Raw genomic sequence first — 21,311 nt, 5'->3', positions numbered from 1 at the left:
CACAAAAAAACAGTCAGAAGATCAACAAATCCAGGACAACTCCTGTTTTTTTTTTTTTTAATTAAAAAAATAGACTGCTAGCTAGACTAATAAAGAGGAAAACAGAGAAGAATCAAATAAACACAATCAGAAATGATAAGAGAATAGGAGGTCAGCACAAAAGTTTACAGATCATAAAGGCCTTGCTGATAAAACAGGTTGCAGTAAAGAAGGCGGCCAAAACCCACCAAAACCAAAATGGCGACGAGAGTGACAGACCTCAAGTCATCCTCACTGCTACACTCCCACCAGCACCATGACAGTTTACAAATGACATGACAATGTCAGGAAGTTACCCTTTTTGGCTAAAAAGGGGAGGCATGAATAATCCACCCCTTGTTTAGCATATCATCAAAAATAACCATAAAAATGGGCAACCAGCAGCCCTTGGGGCTCCTCTGTCTATGGAGTAGCCATTTTTTCATTCCTTTACTTTCTTAATAAACTTGCTTTCACTTTGCAAAAAAAAAAAATTATAAGGGGGATATCACCTCTGACCCCACAGAAACACAACCATCGGAGAATACTATAAGCACCTCTATGCACATAAACTAGAAAACCTGGAAGAAACTGATAAATTCCTGGACACATATACCCTCCCAAGACTGAGCCAAAAAGAAATTGAATCCCTGAAAAGACCAATAATGAGGTCTGAAATTGAATCAGTAATAAATAGCCTATCAACCTATTAAAGCCCAGGACGAGATAAATTCACAACTGAATTCTACCAGATTTACAAAGAAGGGCTGGTACCATACCTGCTGAAACTATTCCAAAAAATTAAGGAAGAAGGACTCCTCCCTAACTCATTCTATGAGGCCAGCATCATCCTGTTACTAAAACTGGGCAGAGATACAACAAAAAAAGAGAACTACAGGCCAATACTCTTGATGAACACTGATGCAAAAATCCTTAACAAAATACTGGCAAATTGAATCCAGCAGTACATCAAAAAGCTTATCCACCACAATCAAGTAGGCTTTATCCCTGGGATGCAAAATTGGATCAATATATGCAAATCAATAAGTGTGATTCATCACATAAACAAAACTAAAATTAAAAAACCACGATTATCTCAATAGATGCAGAAAAGGATTTCGATAAAATTCAACATCCTTTCATGTGAAAAACTCTCATTAAACTACATATTGAAGGTAAATACCTCAAAATAATAACAGCCAACTATGACAAACTTACAGCCAATGTCATAATAAATGGGCAAAAGCTGGAAGCATTCCCCTTGAAAACTGGCACAAGAAAAGGATGCCCTCTCTCACCGCTTCTATTGAACATAGTATTGGAAGCCCTAGTCAGAGCTATCAGGCACGAGAAAGAAATAAAGGGCATCCAAATAGAAAGAAAGGAAGTCATACTACTCTGTTTTCAGATGACATGATCCTATACCTAGAAAACCCCATAGTCTCAAAAGCTCCTTAAGCTGATAAACGACTTCAGCGAAGTCTCAGGATACAAAATTAATGTATAAAAATCATTAGTACTCCTATATACCAACAACACTCAAGCCAAGAGCCAGATCACAAACACAATCCCATTCACGATTGTCACAGACACACAAAAATATCTAGGAATACTGCTTACCAGGGAGGTGAAAGATCTCTACAAGAACTACAAAACACTTCTCGGATATAATTAAACTAAAGAGCTTCTGCACAGCAAAACAAACTACCATCAGAGTGAACAGGCAACCTACAGAATGGGAGAAAAATTTTGCAACCTACTCATCTGACAAAGGGCTAATATCCAGAATCTACAATGAACTCAAACAAATTTACAAGAAAAAAACAAACAACCCCATCAAAAAGTGGGCGAAGGATATGAACAGACACTTCTCAAAAGAAGACATTTATGCAGCCAAAAAACACATGAAAAAATGCTTATCATCAATGGCCGTCAGAGAAATGCAAATCAAAACCACAGTGAGATACCATCTCACACCAGTTAGAATGGCCATCATTAAAAAGTCAGGAAACAACAGGTGCTGGAGAGGATGTGGAGAAATAGGAACACTTTTACACTGTTGGTGGGACTATAAACTAGTTCAACCATTGTGGAAGTCAGTGTGGCGATTCCTCAGGGATCTAGAACTGGAAATACCATTTGACCCAGCCATCCCATTACTGGGTATATACCCAAAGGATTATAAATCATGCTTCTATAAAGACACACGCACACGTATGTTTATTGCGGCACTATTCACAATAGCAAAGACTTGGAACCAACCCAAATGTCCAACAATGATAGACTGGATTAAGAAAATGTGGCACATATACACCATGGAATACTATGCAGCCATAAAATATGATGAGTTCATGTCCTTTGTAGGGACATGGATGAAGCTGGAAACCATCATTCTCAGCAAACTATCGCAAGGACAAAAAACCAAACACCGCATGTTCTCACTCATAGGTGGGAATTGAACAATGAGAACACATGGACACAGGAAGGGGAACATCACACCCCGGGGCCGGTTGTGGGGTGGGGGGAGTGGGGAGGGATAGCATTAGGAGATACACCTAAAGCTAAATGACAAGTTAATCGGTGCAGCACACCAACATGGCACATGTATACATACGTAACAAACCTGCATGTTGTGCACATGTACCCTAATACTTAAAGCATAATAATAAAATTAAATTAAATTAAAAAAAAAAGAAATCGGAGATGACACAAACAAATGGAAAAACATTCCATGCTCGTGAACAGGAAGAATCAATATCGTTAAAATGACCATAACTGCCCAAAGCAATTTGTAGATTCAATGGTATTCCTATTAAACTACCAATCACATTGTTCACAGAACTAGAGCATTTAGAACATATAGCATTTTTTAAAAAGGCTATTTTAAAATTCATATGGAACCAAAAAAAGAGCTAAAATACCCAAGACAATCCCAAGCAAAAACAACAAAGCTGGGGGCATGATGCTACTTAACTTCCAACTATTATAAACTACAGGGCTATAGCCACACAAACAGCATGGAACTGGTACAAAAACAGACACATAGACCAATGGAATAGAATAAAGAACCCATAAATAAGGCCACACATCTACAACTATCTGATCTTTGATAAAGCTGACAAAAACCAGCAATGGGAAAAAGACTCCCTATTCAATAAATAGTGCTGGGATAACTGGCTAGCCATATGCAGAAGACTGAAACTGGACCTTTTCCTTGCACCTTATACAAAAGTTAACTCATGATAGATTAAAGACCAAAATGTAAAACCTAAAACTATGAAAACCCTGGAGGACAACCTAGGTAATACCATTCTGGACATAGGTATGGGCAAAGATTTCATGACAAATATGCCAAATGCAATTGCAACAAAAGCAAAAATTGACAAATAGGATCCAATTGAACTAAAGAGCTTCTGCATAGCAAAATAAACTACCAACAGAGTAAACAACCAACCTACAGAATGGGAGAAAATATTTGCAAACTACGCATCTTACAAAGGTCTAATATCCAAAACTCACGTGGAACTTAATAAGAAAAAAGCACCTAACCCCATTAAAAAGTGGGCAAAAGGCATGAACAAACACTTTTCAAAAGAAAACATACATGCAGCCAACAAACATGAAAAAAGCTCAACATCACTGATCATTAGAGAAGTTCAAGTCAAAACCACAATGAGATACCATCTCACACCAGTCAGAATAACTGTTATTAAAAAGTCAAAAAATAACAGAAGCTGACGAGGTTGCAGAGAAAGGGAATTCTTATAATACACAGCTGGTAGGAATATAAATTAGTTCAGCCACTGTGGGAAGCAGTTTGATGATTTCTGAAAGAACTCAAAAGGAATATATATCATTCTACCATAAAGACACATGCAAATATATGTTCACTGCAGCACTATTCACAATAGCAAAGGCATGGAATCAACCTAAATGCCCATCAATGGTTGACTGGTATATATACACCATGGAATACTATGCAGCCCTAAGAAACAACAAGATCATGTCCTTTGTGGGTATATGGATCCAGCTGGAGGCCATTATCCTTAGCAAACTAATGCAGGAACAGAAAAACAAATACTGCATGTTCTCACTTTTAAGTGGGAGCTAAATTATGAGAACACATGAACTCATAGAGGGGAACAACAGACACTGGGGCCTATTGAAAGGTGGATGGCAGGAGGAGGGAGAAAATCAGGAAAAATAACTAATGGGCACTAAGTTTAATACCTGGGTGACAAAATAATCTGTACAACAAACCCACATGTCACAAGTCTATTTATATAAAAACCTGCACATGTAACCCTGAACTGAAAATAAAAGTTAAATTTTTTAAAATAAAGCATTAAATGAGGTGTCTAGACTAATGGTGATACAAAGTTTTTCTAGCTCTAACATTATATAATTTTAGAGCATATATTTTAAAAGACTAAGTATCTGAAAGTAATTCAAAAGACTTGCCATTTTTATCAAAATCTCAAAAAGATTTTTTAAAATTGGCAAAGTAAAGGTCATCAAAAAGAATTATTAATTTTCTAAAATAAGAGGGCTGATATAGGACCTGCACTACTAAGTATGTTATACATTATTAAATAACCAAAAAATGTAATAGTATACCTTGAAATAGGTCTTCAAATAACTTGTAGTTATGTGAAGATGCCAATACTCAGTAATATTGAGTATGAAAAGAAGGTATGTGCAGCTATCTTTAAAACATAGAGATGATAGATTCGTAACAGTAGACTAAAAGGACATTTACAAAAATGTTATTAGTGCTCATCTGTGGAAATGTAGCGTTTATATTTTCTGTGAAAATCCAAATTTCAAGGATAATAAAAACATAGATACCATACCATTATCTTTTTTTTCTTATGGTACTTCTTTAGAAATTCCCCATATCGTTCCAATTTTCTATAAGAACCTTTAAGAAAATAAGAATTCACAGTATATATATTATACATATGTACCTCCTCTAAAAATAAACAAAATTTTAAATACTTTAAACAAATTATATACAAAATTATTCAATGAAATCAACTAGCAATTTTGATAAGTATATGTTAATACACACTGTTAGCTGAATGAATAATTGTAATTATTATATAAAGTATATCTTCTGTTTCCTTTTTCTGAAATATCATGTTCCAACTAACATGTCTGTGGCACTTACTCCTATGTATAAAGTTTTATGTCAATCCCTTCTCCTAAAAAAGTCCACATTTTTCAAATAGCTCAGCCACTTACACTTGGTTGTTTCGTGGTCACCTTAATTTCAAGAAAGTGCAGTACTGCATGGCTCAGTGAGACAATATGGGGGGCTCTGAAGTCAGAAAACCTAGATAGACTTGAATCCAAGTTCTGATATCTACATATTGAGGACAATATATATATAAAAAATTACCTTTTTTAAAAAACAGAAGGAAGACATGAAAGGATATGTTCATACTTTGTTTACTTGTGTGTATTTTATGTCATTACAAGACTAATTTATATGCACACATGGGTGTCTGTATGTGTGTATACAAGCTATATATATGTGTATTTATATATACATACACAGAAGCTATAACTTTTATACATTAAAAATATATATAAAATTTTAAAAATTTACAATTTAAATATGAAAATTTAGAAAAAGTTAATTTAATAGAAGTGTATTTAAACACATCTTCAGAATTACACAAATCTAAGTTCAAAAAAGAATATTAAATACCGAAATAACATAATGAATCTAATACCTAAAAATACTTTATAAGTACAATTAATATCATTTTCAAGACATATATATGACAAATTTGCCCATTAAATCAAGAATAAGACAAGAATAATTATAAGTATTTAAAACTATTCTGGAAATGTTAATACAATTAGATAAGAAAAATGTTATACAATATTGAAAAGAAGTAAAAATTATCATTACTTGCTGTATGCTTTCTCATTCATTCAGCTATTCCATAGTGAATACCAGCTACTCCTACAAACCAGCCTGAGAGCCCATATAGGTTAACTATCACCCCTTTTACTTTCAGTTTTAGATATTTCTGTTCTATCCTGACCCTTACTGATATGTTTCTAGTAAAAATATTAGTTGATGCAATCTTGCTCTCCTGTTTTCCTAATACTCTGTACCTCCACTCCAATTTAACAAAAGCTTAACAGTTTAACAACTGTTTTAAGGCTTTGTTTTAGTAATACTTCCTTTGAAACCACATATTTATGTTCAACTAAAAAATGTGTATTCAACCATTTTGAAATGAAGAGGTTTTAAAATAAAATATTTTTAAAATTTATACCTTAGAATTTCATTCTTTATGAGATTACACACACACACACACACACACACACACACACACATACACACACACAGACAACTGACCATTACTTTACTAACACAAAAAATAAGGACTGGCCAGGTGCACTGGCTTATGCCTGTAATTCCAACACTTTTGGAGGGTGACTCAGGAGGATCACTTGAGGCCAAGATTTGGAGACCAGCCTGGGAAACATAGTGAGACTCCATTTCTATAAAAGATAAAAATAAATAAGGCTCACTTGTCTCAGGAATCATGCTTTTCCACTTAAATATTTTAGAGGTGTGGTTTTGCAAAATAAGTGAATATTCCCTTAATTTTGATTCCATGATCAAAAGTGCTTCAAATATTCGAGGAACATTTTTCCATAGGTGTGTATAAATTGAAACAAATGAACTATCTTCTTTTATTTTTTTCAGAGTGCATGACCATTTATCATCATCTCTAAAATGGATTTCCCTTGGCCAATAATCCTGCAAAAAACGTGAAAGAGAGAATATAGCTTAAGTCATTTTTAATGAATTTAAATAATAGAGTTCAAAACCAATGAGCTATAATTGAGATTTTATTCCACAGCATTGTTTTTTATCACTTTTTAAAAATTTGAAACAATCACAAACGTCAGAAAAGTTACAAGTGCTTTACTAAAACTATTTTCCTGAATCATTTGAGAATAATTTGCTTATATGATAGCCCATCATCCTTTAAAACTTCAGTGTATATTTCCAAAAACCAAAAACATTCTCCTACATAATAAATGCAACCATTAGAATCAGGAAATTGGCACTGATACATTATTTATATTTAATATAAAGACTCTATTCAAGTTTCAGTGGAACCAATTATGCCCTTCATAGCAAAAGAATCTAGTTCAGAAGAAAAATGTTAAGTTTTGGCTTCATGTCTCTTTGGTCCCTTTCAGTCTACGACAGTTCCATAATATCTGTGGGGAACGGAAGGGGGAAGATTAGAAGAGATAATTTTAACTTATTTTCATTTTTTTCTAGTTTTATTAAAGTATAATTGACAAATTAAAATTGTAAATATTTATGGTGTACAATGTGAAGCTTCGATAAATGTATACACTGTGCAATGATTGCCAAAAAGGTAAATAACATATCCATCACCTCACAGGGTTTATGTGTTGAGAACATTTAAGATCTACTCTTTTAGCAATTTTCAAGTACACCATACATTATTATTAACTATAATCATCATGCTGACCAATTGATCCCCAGAATTTATCTGTCCTGTCTGAAACTTTGCACCCTTTAATCCATTTCTCCCTTTCTTTCACAAGCCCCAGTAAGACTCCATTCTACTTTCTGCTCCTATGAGTTCCATTTTTATACATTCCACTTATAAGTGAGATCATGCCACAGTTCCTTTTTGTGCCTGGCTTATTTTACATAGCATCATGTCCTCCAAGATCATCCACATTGTCAAAAATAGAGAGATCTCTCTTTTCTTTTCTTTCTCTTTCTTTCTTTTTTTTTTTTTTGAGACAGAGTCTCACTCTGTTGCCCAGGCTGGAGTGTAGTGGTGCAATCTTGGCTCACTGCAAGCTCTGCCTACCGGGTTCATGCCATTCTCCTGCCTCAGCCTCCCGAGTAGTTGGGACTACAGGCGCAGCCTCCCAAGTAGTTGAGACTACAGGTGCCTGCCACCATCCCCGGCTAATTTTTTGTATTTTTAGCAGAGATGGGGTTTGTGTTATCCAGGATGGTCTTGATCTCCTGACCTTGTAATCCGCCCACCTTGGCCTCCCAAAGCGCTGGGATTACAGGCGTGAGCCACTGCGCCCTCCCTCCATTCCTTCCTTCCTTCCTTCCTTCCTTCCTTCCTTCCCTCCCTCCTTCCTTCCTTCCACCCTTCCTCAGCCTCCCAAAGTGCTGGGATTACAGGCGTGAGCCACTGCACCTGGCCCTTCCTTCCTTTTTTTTTTTTTTTTTGGAGTCTTGCTCTGTTGCCCAGGCTGGAGTGCAGTGGCACGATCTTGGCTCACCACAACCTCTGCCTCCCAGGTTCAAGTGATTCTCCTGCCTCAGCCTCCCAAGTAGCTGGGATTACAGGCACGCACCACCATGCCCAACTAATTTTTGCATTTTTTAATAGAGATGGGGTTTCACTATGTTGGCCAGGCTGGTCTCAAACTCCTGACCTCGTGATCTGCTCGCCTTGGCCTCCCAAAATGCTGGGATTACAGGCATGAGCCACCGCCCCCAGCCTCTTTCTTAAGGCTGAATAATATTCTATTTTGTGTATGTGTGCATGGATACACACGCACACACACAAAGAAAATGTGTTCTATGTATATATAGCCACACACATACACCACATTTTCTTTTTCCATTCTTACGTTGAAAAGCACTTAGGTTGATTCCATATCTTTCTTCCACTTGATCAAATTGGCTATTGAAGCTTGTGCACATGTCAAGAAGTTCTCGTGGCATGGTTTTCTGCTCCATCAGGTCAGTTAAGCTCTTCTTTACATTGTTTATTCTAGCTAGCTATTCGTCTTTTTTTCAAGGTTTTTAGCTTCCTTGCAATGGGTTAGAACATGTTCCTTTAGCTCAGAGAAGTTTGTTATTACTGACCTCCTAAAGCCTACTTCTGTCAACTCATCAAAGTCATTCTCCGTCCAGCTTTGTTCCATTGCTGGCAAGGGGCTGTGATCCTTTGGAGAAGAGGTGCTCTGGTTTTTAGAATTTTCAGATTTTCCGCTCTGGTTTCTCCCCATCTTTGTGGTTTTATCTAACTTTGGTCTTCGATGTTGGTGACCTACAGAAGAGGTTTTGGTGTGGGTGTCCTTTTTGTGGATGTTGATGCTATTCCTTTCTGTTTGATAGTTTTTCTTCTAACAATCAGGTCCTTCAACTGCAGGTCTGTTGGAGTTTGCTGGTGGTCCACTCCAGACCGTGTTTGCCTGGGTATCACTGGCAGAGGCTGCAGAACAGCAAATATTGAAGAACAGCAAATATTGTTGCCTGCTCCTTACTCTGGAAGCTTTGTCCCAGAGTTGCCCTTGCCTGTATGAGGTGTCTGTTGGCCCCTACTGAGAGGTGTCTCCCAGTTAGGCTACACAGCGGTCAGGGATCCACTTGAGGAGGCAGTCTGTCCATTCTCAGAGATCAGACGCCATGCTGGGGAACCACTGCTCTCTTCAGAGCTGTCAGATAGGGACGTTTAAGTGTGCAGAAGTTGTCTGCTGCCTTTTGTTCAGCTATGCCCTGCCCACAGAGGTGGAGTCTATAGAGGCAGTAGGCCTTGCTGAGCTGCAGTGGGCTCCACCCAGTTCAAGCTTCCTGCCCACTTTGTTTACCTACTCAAGCCTCAGCAATGGTCGACACCCCTCTCCCCACCAGGCTTCAGCCTCTCAGATTGATCTCAGACTGCTGCACCAGCAGTAAGCAAAGTTCCGTGGGCGTGGGAACCACTGAGCCAGGCACAGGAGAGAATCTCCTGGTCTGCCAGTTGCTAACACCGTGGGAAAGGCACAGTATTTGGGCAGGAGTGTACCGATTTTCCAGGTACAGTCTGTCACAGCTTCCCTTGACTAGGAAAGGGAAATTCCCCGACCCCTTGTGCTTCCTGGGTAAGGTGATGCCCCGCCCTGCTTTGGCTCACCTCCAAGAGCTGCACCCTCTGTCCAACCAGTCCCAATGAGATGAAGCAGGTACCTCAGTTGAAAATGCAGATATCACCCATCTTCTGCATCGATCACGCTGGGAGCTGTAGACTGGAGCTGTTCCTATTTGGCCATTTTGGAGCTGCTCTCATCTTCAATTTCTTTCATCAGTGTTTTATAGTTTTCAGTGTATAGATCATTTACCTCATTTTAAAAAATTTTTTTGCTGTCAGAATCTGCATTTTGTTTTTTATTTTTATTTTTGTTATTTTTTAATTTCAATAGTTTTGGGGGAACAGGTGGTTTTCGTTACATGAATAGGTTCTTCAGTGGTGATTTCTGAGATTTTGGTGCACCTATCACCTGAGCAGTATACACTGTACCCAATGTGTAGTCTTTTGTACCTCACCCCCCGAACCCTTCCCCCAAGTTCCCAAAGTTCACTGTATCGTTCTCATGCTTTTGTGTCCTCATAGCTTAGCTGCCACTTGTGAGAACATACGATATTTGATTTTCCATTCTTAAGTTACTTCACTTAGAATAATGGCTCCAACTCCATCCAGGTTGCTTCAAATGCCATTATTTGGTTCCTTTTTATGGCTGAGTAGTATTCTATGGTATATGTACACCACATTTTCTTTATCAACTTGTTGATCGGGCATTTGGGCTGGTTCCACATTTTTGCAAATGCAAATTGTGCAGCTATAAACATGTGAGTGCAAGTGTCTTTTTTATATAATGACTTCTTTTCCTCTGGGTACATATCTAATAATGGGATTACTGAATCAAATGGTAGATCTACTTTTAGTTCTTTAAGGAATCTCCATACTGTTTTCCATAGTGATTGTACTACTTTACATTCACACCAATGGAGTAAAAGTGTTCCCTTTCCACCATATCCACACCAATATATATATATTATTTTTTAATTTTGGCAATTCTTGCAGGAGTAAGGTGGCATTGCATTGTGGTTTTGATTTGCATTTCCCTGATAATTAATGATGTTGAGCATTTTTTCATAGGTTTTTTGGCCATTTGTATATCTTCTTTTGAGAATTGTCTATTCATATCCTTAGCCCACTTTTTGATGGAATTATTTTTTTTTTCTTGCTGATTTGAGTTCCTTGTAGATTCTGGATATTAGTCCTTTGTCCAATGCACAGTTCACAAAGACTTTTTTGCAACTCTATGGGTTGTCTGTTTACTCTGCTGATTATTTATTTTGCTATGCAGAAGACTTTTAGTTTAATTAAGTCCCATCTATTTATCTTTGTTTTTGTTGCATTTGTTTTGGGGTTCTTGGTCATGAAGTCTTTGCCTCTGCCAATGTCTAGAAGGGTTTTTCCAATATTATCTTCAGATCTTTATGGTTTCATGTCTTAGACTTAAGTCTTTCATCCATCTTGATTTGGTTATTGTATATGGTGAGACATGAGGATCCAGTTTCATCCTTCTACATGTGGCTTGCCAATTATCCCACCAACATTTGTTGAGCAGGGTTTCCTTCCCCCACTTTATGTTTTTGTTTGCTCTGTTGAAGATCAGTTGGCTGTCAATATTTGACTTTATTTAAAGGTTCTCTGTTCTGTCCATTGGTCTATATGCCTATTTTTATACCAGTACCATGCTTTTTTGGTGACTACAGCCTTATAGTGTAGTTTGAAGTTGGGTATTATAATGCCTCCAGATTTGTTCTTTTTGCTTAGTCTTGCTTTGGGCATGAAGGCATTTTTCTGGTTACATATAAATTTTAGATTGTTTTTTCTAGTTCTGTGAAGAATGATTATGTTATTTTGATGGGAATTGCACTGAATTTGTAGCTTGCTTTTGGCAGTACAGTCATTTTCACTATATTGACTCTACCCATTCATGAACATGAGATGTGTTTCCATTTGTTTGTGTCATCTATGATTTCTTTCAGCAGTGTTTTATAGTTTATCTTGTAGAGGTCTTTCATCTCCTTGGTTAGACATACTCCTAAGTATTTTTAATTTTATTTTATATTTTATTAACTTAATTTAATTAATTGTAAAAGAGGTGGAGTTCCTGAATTGATGCTCAGCTTAGTTGTTATTTGTATATACCAGTGCTACTGATTTGTATACATTGATATTGTATCCTGAGACTTTACCGAAATCATTTATCAGATCTAGGAGATTTTCAAATTAGTCTTTATCATCTTCTAGGTATATAATCATATCAACAGTGAACAGTGACAGTTTGACGTACTCTTTACCTATTTGGATGCCCTTATTTCTCTTATCTGATTGTTCTAGCTAGGACTTCAGTACTGGGTTGAATAGAAGTGGTGAAAGTGGGCATAGTTGTCTTGTTCAAGGTCTCAGAAGGAATGTTTTAAACGTTTCCCTGTTCAGTACAATGTTGGCTGTGCATTTGACATAGCTTTTATTACCTTAAGGTATGTCCCTTCTATGTTGATTTTGCTGAAGGTTTTAATCATAAAGGGATGCTGAATTTTGTACTCAAGAAAGCACCAGAGAAAGGTGAAAACAAACATGAAGGAATTAAAAATAAATACAGAATATGGACAAAAAAACTCCAGAGAAATACATATCATAAATAAAAATCACAAATTCTGGAATGAAAGACACACTTAGAAAAACGCAAAACACACTGAAAAATTTCAACAATAGAATCAAACAAGTAGAAGAAAGAACTTCAGAGCTCAAAGTCAAGAAGGCTTTCGAATTGACCCAGTCCAACAAAGACAAAGGAAAAATAATTTTTTAAAAAATGAACAAAGCCTCCAAAGAGTTTGAGATTATGTTACATGACCAAACCTAAAAATAACTGGTACTCCTGAGGAGGAAATCTGAAAGTTTCAAAAACTTACTTGAGGTAATAATCAAGAAAGACTTCCCTGCCTTGCTAGAAATCTAGACATGCAAACAGAGGAAGCTCAATGGACATCCAGGAAATTCACTGCAATATAATCATCACCTAGGCACACAGTCATTAGGTTATCTAAAGTCAAAACAAAGTAAAGAATTTTAAGAGCTGTGAGGCAAAAGCATCAGGTAACCTATAAAGGAAAACCTATCAGATTAACAACAGATTTTTCAGCAGAAACATTATAAGCCAGAAGAGACTGGGGTCCTATCTTTAGTCTCCTTAAACAAAATTATTATCAGTTAAGAATTTTGTATCCAGAAAAGCTAAGATTCATAAATGAAGACAAGATAAAAGTCTTCTTCAGACAAACAAATGATGAGAGAATTCGCCACTACCAAGCCAGCACTAAAAGAACTGCTAAAAGGAGTTCTAAATCTTGAAACAAATCTTGAAAACAAAACAAAACATTCTTAAGGCATAAATCTCAAAGGGCCTATAAAACAATAACACAATGAAAAAAAACCATGGTATTCAAGTAACAACTGGCATGATGAATAGAATAGTACCTCATATCTCAATACATTAGATGTAAATGGCCTAAATGCTCCACTTAGAAGATACAGAATGGCAGAATGGATAAAAATTCATCAACCTAGTATCTGTTATCTTCAAGAGACTCACATAACACATAAAGACTCACATAAACTTAAGGTAAAGGGGTGGAAAATGATATTCCATGCAAATTCACACCAAAAGTGCAGGAGTAGCTATTCTTATATCAGACAAAATAAACTTTAAAGCAACAAGAGTCAAAAAAGACAAAGAGGGACATTATATAATGATGAAAGGACTAGTCCAACAGGAAAATATCACAATCCTAAATATATATGCACCTAAAACTGGAGCTCCCAAATTTATAAAACAATCACTACTAGACCTAAGAAATGAGATAGATGGGAACACAATAATAGTGGGGGACTTCAATACTCCACTGACAGCACCAAACAAGTCATCAAAACAGAAAGTCAACAAAGAAATTGTGGACTTAAACTATACCCTACAACAAATGGACTTAACAGATATTTACAGAACATACTGGCCAACAAATGCAGAATATACATTCTATTCATCAGCTCATGAAACATTCTCCAAGACAGACCATATGTCAGGCCACAAAACAAGTCTCAATAAATTCAAGAAAATCAAAATTACATGAAGTACTCTTTCAGACCACAATAGAATAAAATTGGAAATCAACTCCAGAAAGAATCCTCAAAACCATGCAAATACCTGGAAATGAAATAACCTGCTCCTGAATGGTCGGTGGGTCAACAATGAAAACAAGATGGAAATTTAAAAATTGAACTGAACCATAATACTGACACAACCTATCAAAACCTCTGAGGCACAGCAAAACCAGTGCTAAGAGGAATGTTCATAGCATTAAATACCTACATCAAAAAGCCTGAAAGAGCACAAGAAGACAATCTAAGGTGACACCTCAAGGAACTAGAGAAACAGAAACCAAACCAAACCCAAATCCAGCTGAAGAAAAGAAATAAGATCACAGCAGAACTAAATGAAATTAAAACAACAAAAACAAGACAAAAATAAACTAAACAAAAAGCTGGTTCTTTTTTTTGAATAGATTAACAAAATTGACAGACCATTAGCGAGATTAAGCAAGAAAAGGAGAGAAGATCCAAATAAGCTCAATTAGGAAAGAAAGGGGAGATATTACAACTGATAACACAGAGATACAAAAGTTTATTCAAGGCTACTGTGAACATCTTCACACACACAAACTAGAAAACCTAGAGGAGATGGATCAATTCCTGGAAATACACAACACTCATAGATTAAACCAGGAAAAAAATAGAAACTCTAAACAGACAAATAATGAGCAGTAATATTGAAATGGTAATAAATAATTACCAACAAAAAAAAAGTCCAGGACAAGGTGGATTCACAGATGAATTATATTAGACATTCAAAGAAGAATTGATACCAATCCTACTGAAACTATTTCAAAAGACAGAGAAGGAGGGAATCCTCCCTAAATCATTCTATGAAGCCAGTATCACCTTAATACCAAAACTAGGAAAAGACAACAGAAAAAAGCTACATGCTAATACTTCCTTCTTTAAATTTATCCATAAGTATTTTTTCATGTTATTGTAAAAGAGATTTCTTGATTTCTTTTTTAAATAGTTAATTGCCAGTACCTAGAAATACTACTCATTTTTGAATGTTGATTCCATGTTGTGCAAATTTACTGAATTCATTCAGTATTTCTAACAGTTTCTGGAGTCTTCAGAGTTTTGTATATACAAGATTACGTTACCTGCAGAGACAATTTCACTTCTTCCTTTCCTATTTGGATGCTTTGTTTCTTTTTTTTCTAACTGCTCTAGAACTTTCAATACCACAATGAATAGGAGTGCTGAGTGGGAATCCTTGTGTTGTTTCTGTTCTTAGAGGAAAACCTTTCCGTTTTTCACCATTGATTATGATGTTAGATGTGGGCTTTCATATATGGTCCTTATAATCTCAAAGTAAATTCTTTCTGTACCTAAATTTGCTGAGTTTTTAAAATCATGAAGCAATGCTAAATTTTGTTACATGCTTTTTCTTCATCTGTTGAGCTGATAATGATTTTCTTCTTTATTCTGCTAATGTGGTTTATCACATTTATTGATTTGTATATGTTGAATCGTCCTTGCATCCCATGAATAAATCCTACTTGATCATGGTATATGATCCTTTTAATATACTGTTGAATTGGGTTCACTTGTTTTTATTGAGGATTTTGCCATTACTATTCATCATAAGACATAATGGTCCACAGTTTTCTTCTCTTGTAGTGTCCTTGTGGTATCAGGGTAACCCTAGCCTCATAAAATAAATTTGAAAGTATTCTTTCCTCTTCTATTTTTCAGAAGAGTCTGAGAAAGATTGATATTCTTTCAATGTTTGGTAGGATTCACGAGTAAAGTTAAAGGGTCCTGGGCTTTTGTTTATTGGGAGGTTTTCAATTACTGATTCAATCTCTTTACTCATTATTGGTCTGTTCAGATATTTTTTCATGATCTAGTCGTGGTAGGTTCTATGTTTCAAGGAATTTATTCATTTATTTTAGGTTATTCAATTTATTTGTATATAATTTCTCATGGTAGCCTACTATAATTATTTATATTTCTGTGGTATCAACTTCAATGTCTCCTCTTTCATTTCTGATTCTATTTATTTGAATCTTTCTTCTTTTTTTCCCTTAGTTTAGCTAGAGATTTGACAGTTTTGTTAATCTTTTCAAAAAATACAATTCAGTTTTGTTGATCATCTCTATTGTTTTTCCAGTCTCTCCATTTATTTCTGCTCTGATCTTTGCTATTTCCTTCCTTCTACCGACTTTGGGCTTAGTTAGTTCTGCTTGTTCTCATTACTTGAGATGTAAGTTAGATTGTTTATTTGAGACTTTTTTCTTAATGTAGGCATTTATTGCTATAAACTTCCCTCTTAGAAATCCTTTGGTGCATTCCACAAGTTTTGGTACATTATTTCCATTTTCATTTATCTCAAGATAATTTGATTTCCCTTTTGATTTCTTCCTTGACCTACTGGCTATTCAAGAGTATTTTGTTCAATTTCCAGTTCTCCTCCTATTACTGATTTCTAGTTTAATATTATTGTGGTCAGAAGAGATACTTGATAAGACTTCAATCTTATAAAATTTGTTAAGACTTGTTTTGTGGCCCAATATATAATCCATCCTGGAGAATTTTCTTTGTGTTCTTGAGAAAAATTTGCATTTTGTTGCTTTTGGATAGAATGATCTGTATATGTGTTAGGATCATTTTGTCTAGAGAGCTGTTCAAGTCCTCTATTTCCCTATTAATTTTCTCTCCAGATCTATCCATTTTTGAAAACACGGCCTTAAAGTCTCCTATTGTTAATGTATTGCTGTTATTTCTCCCTTCAATTCTGTTAATATTTGCTTCATATATTTAGGTGTTCTGACACTGGGTGCATATATATTTACAATTGTTAGACACTCTTTGCAAATTGACCCTTTTATTATTATATGAATACCCTCTTTGTCTCTCTTAAAAGATTTTGACTTTAAAGCTTACTTAATCTGATAGAAGTAGGGCTATCCTAGTTCTCTTTTATTACCATTGCATAAATTTATTTTAATCATCTCTTCATCTTCAGTCTGTGTGTGTCCTTAAAGCTAAAATGAGTCTTTTGTATGCAGCATATAGCTGTTTCTTTTTTTTTTTTTTTTTAATCTGGCCAGGCATGGTGGCTCATGCCTGTAATCTCAGCACTTTGGGCGGCCAAGGCGGGTGGGTCACCCAAGGTTAGGAGTTTGAGACCAGCCTGACCAATATGGTGAAACCCCATCTCTACTAAAAATACAAAAATTACCCAGGTGTGGTGGTGTGTGCCTGTAGTCCCAGCTACTCAGGAGGCTGAGGCAGGGAGAATCTCTTGAACCCAGGAGGGAGAGGTTGCAGTGAGCTGAGATCGCACCACTGCACTCCAGCCTGGGTGACAGAGCAAGACTCCATCTCAAAAAAAAAAAAAAAAAAAAAAAATCCATCCAGCCACTTATACCTGTTGATTAAAGAATTTAACCCATTTACATTTAAAGCAATTATTGACAAGGAATGATTTACTACTGCCGGGCAGGGCGTGGTGGCTCACACTTGTAATCCCAGAACTTTGGGAGTCTGAGGCAGGCGGATTACCAGGTCAGGAGTTCAAGACCAGCCTGGCCAACATGGTGAAACCCAATCTCTACTAAAAATACCAAAAATTAGATGGGTGTGGTGGTGTGTGCCTGTAATCCCAGCTACACAGGAGGCTGAAGCAGGAGAATCACTTGAATCCAGGAGGCAGAGGTTGCGGTGAGTGGAGATCGTGCCATTGCACTCCAGCCTGGGTGACAGAGCAAGACTCTGTCTCAAAAAAAAAAAAAAAGAATTTAATACTGCCACATTATTCACTGTTTTCTGATTGTTTTGTATTAGGTTGGAGCAAAAGTAATTGCAGTTTTTGCCATTACTTTTAATGCCACTTTTAAGGGCAAAAAACCACAATTACTTTTGCTCCAACCTAATAGTAACTTCATTCTCTTCTTCCTCTAATCCTCTCTTCCTTTGTGATTTGATGATTTTTTTAATAATGGTACACTTTGATTCCTTTCTCTTTATCTCTTGTGTATGTCCACAAGGTTTTTCCTTGTGGTTATAAAAGGCCTACATCAAACATCTTACAGTTATTATATTTTGGGATGATAACAACTTCATATGTACCACATACAAAAACTCCACACTTTAACTCCCACTCTCACATTTTATGCTACTGATTTCACTATTTACATTTTATATATATTGTGTATCCATTATCAAATTATTATAATAATTTAATTTTAATTTTTGTGGGTACATAGTAGGTATACATATTTATGGGATATGTGAGAGGTTTTGATATAGGCATGCAATGCATAATAATCACATCATGAAAAATGGGGTATCCATCCCCTCAAGCATTTATCCTATGTGTCACAAATAATCCAATTATACTCTTTTAGTTATTTTAAATGTGCAATTAAATCATTATTGACTATACTCACCTTATTGTGCTATCAATACTTGGTCTTATTCATTTTTTCTAATATTTTTATACCTATTAACCATCCCCATCTCCCCCCCAGTCCTCCCACTCCTTTTCCCAGTTTCTGGTAACCGTCCTTCTACTCTCTATTTCCATGAGTTCAATTGTTTTTATTTTTAGAACCCACAAATAAGTGAGAAATGCAATGTTTGTCTTTCTGTGTCTGGCTTATTTCACTCAACATAATAATTTTCAGTTCCATCTATGTTGTGTGGATTACAGGATCTCCCACTTTTTTATGGCTGAATAGTACTCCATGTGTAAAGGTACCACATTCTCTTTATACATTCATCAGCTCATGTACACTTAAGATTGCTTCCTAATCTTAGCTATCGTCAACAGTGCTGCAACAAACCTGGGAGTGCAGATATCTCTTTGACATACTGATTTTTTTTCTCTGGGGTATACACTCAGCAGTGGGACTGTTAGATTGTATGGTACCTCTATCTTTAGATTTTTGAGGAACCCTCAAATTGTTCACCATAGTGGTTGTACTAACTTACATCCCCACCAACAGTGTACGAGGGTTCCCTTTTCTCCACATCCTCACTAGTATTTGTTATTGCCTGTCTTTTGGATATAAGCCATTTTAACTGGGGTGAGATGGTATGTCATTATAGTTTTAATTTGCATTTCTCTGATGATCAGTGATGTTGAGCACCTTTTCATATGACTGTTTGCCATTTGTATGTCTCCTTTTGAGAAATGTCTATTCAAATATTTTGCCTATTTGTTAATCAGATCATTAGTTTTCCTATAGAGTTGCTTAAGCTCATTATATATTCTGGTTATTAATCATCCCTTATCAGATGAGTAATTTGCAAATATTTCCTCCCATTCTATGGGCTGTCTCTTCACTTTACTGGCAGTCTCCTTTGCTGGTCAGAAGCTTTTTAGCTCAATGCGATCCCATTTGTCCATGTTTGCTTTGGTTGCCTGTGCTTGTGGCATATTGCTCAAGAAATCTTTGCCCAGATCAATGTGCTGGAGAGTTTTCCCAATGTTTTCTTGTAGTAGTTTCATAGTTTGAGATCCTAAATTTAAGTCTTTAATCCCTTTTGATTTGATTTTTGTATACGGCAAGAGATAGGGGTCTAGTTTCATTCTTCTGCATATGGATATCCAGTTTTCCCAGCACCATTTATTGAAGAAACTGTCCTTTATTCAATGTATGTACTTAGCACCTTTGTTGAAAATGAGTTCCCTGCAGGTGTGTGGATTTGTTTCTGGGTTCTCTTATTTTGTTCCATGGGTGTGTATGTGTTTTTATGCTAGTACCATGCTGTTTTGGCTAACGCAGCTTGTAGTATAATTTGAAGTCAGGTAATGTGATTCCTCTGGTTTTACTCTTTTTGCTTAGAATAGCTTTGGCTATTCTGGGTCTTTTGCGGTTTCATATAAATTTTAGGATTTTTTTTTTTTCTATTTCTGTGAAGAATGTCATTGGTACTTTGATAGGGATTGCATTACATCTGTAAATTGCTTTGGGTAGTTTGGACATTTTAACAATATTGATTATTCCAATCCATAAACATGGAATATCTTTCCACGTTTTGGTGTCCTCTTAAATTTCTTTCATGATAGTTTTCATTGCAGAGATCTTTCACTTCTTTGGTTAATTTAATTCCTAGGTATTTCATTTACTTTTGGCTACTATACGTGGGATTACTTTTTAATTTGTTTTTCAGATTTTTCTCTCTTGGCATATAGAAGTGCTGATTTTTGTATGTTGTTTTGTATCCTGCAAGCTTACTGAATTTTTTTTCCCAGTTCTAGAGGGTTTTTTGATGAAGTCTTTAGGTTTTTCCAAATATAAGATCATATCATCTGTAAACAAGGAGAATTTGACTTCTTCCTTTCCAATTTAGATGCCATTTATTTCTTTCTTTTGTCTGATTGCTCTACCTAGGACTTCCAGTACTATGGTTGAATAATAGTGGTGAAAGTTAGAATAATAGTGGCGAACGTGGGCATCCTTGTTATGTTCCTGATCTTACAGGAAAGGCATTCAGCTCGTCTCCATTCAGTATGTTACTAGCTGTGGGTCTGTCATATATAGCTTTTATTATGTTAAAGTATATTCCTTCTATATCCAGTTTTTTGAGGATTTTTATCTTGAAGGAATGGTGGATTTTATCAAATGCTTTTTCAGCATCAGTGGAAATCATAAGGGTTTTGTCCTTCATTCTGTTGATATGACATATCACGTTGACTGATTTGTGTATGTTGAACCATCCCTGCATCCCCAGAATAAATCCCACTTGGCCATGATGAATGATACTTTTAATGTTTTGTTGAATTCAGTTTGATACATAGTTATTTTTAATATTTTTGCCTTTTAACTCTTATAATAGAGTTAAAAGTAATTTACATACTACTAATACACTATTACAGTATTCTGATTTTGACTATATTCTTAACATTTATAATGAGTTTTAAACTTTAATGTTTTTATATTGTTAGTGTTCTTCATTTGAACTTGGAGAACTCCCTTTAGCATCTAGTGGTGATAAACTCCCAACACTTTTTCCATATGTGCAAAACTTGTTATCTTGACTTCCATTTTTGAAGGAGAGCCTTGCCAGGTTATCAAATTCTTGGTTGGCAGTTTTGTTTTTTTTTTCAGCACTTCGTATCATCCCTCTCTCCTGGATTTCAAGGTACCTGCTGATAAATCTGCTTATAATCTTATATCTGTATATAATAAATAACTTTCTTCTTGCTGCTTTCAAAATTATCTCATCTTTGACTTTTGAGAATTTCATTATAATGTATCTTGGGGAAGATTTCTTCTTTGTCTTAATCTATCTGGAGTTTTTTGG

At 35.8% G+C, this 21,311-nt stretch overlaps 1 protein-coding gene across 8 annotated transcripts in view; it reads right to left on the bottom strand.

Moving 5' to 3' along the window:
- The window catches only part of FAM227B (family with sequence similarity 227 member B), a 281,662-nt gene that overhangs the window by 243,411 nt on the left and 16,940 nt on the right, over window positions 1-21,311 (bottom strand). For all 8 annotated transcript variants that reach the window (XR_004030437.1, XR_004030439.1, XR_004030438.1 and 5 more), the window contains exons 5-6: window positions 6,571-6,802; window positions 4,872-4,939 (exon numbers count right to left, since the gene is read on the bottom strand). Coding sequence is in view for 5 of the 8 variants with exons in the window: in XM_030814111.1 (XP_030669971.1) it covers window positions 4,872-4,939; window positions 6,571-6,802 (300 nt within the window). In the remaining 3 variants the exon portion in view is untranslated. The remainder of the gene's footprint in view (window positions 1-4,871; window positions 4,940-6,570; window positions 6,803-21,311) is intronic.

Source organism: Nomascus leucogenys, chromosome 6, assembly GCF_006542625.1.
Source record: "Nomascus leucogenys isolate Asia chromosome 6, Asia_NLE_v1, whole genome shotgun sequence".
Classification (NCBI taxonomy): domain Eukaryota; kingdom Metazoa; phylum Chordata; class Mammalia; order Primates; family Hylobatidae; genus Nomascus; species Nomascus leucogenys.
This window is presented reverse-complemented; position numbering and strand designations above follow the sequence as displayed.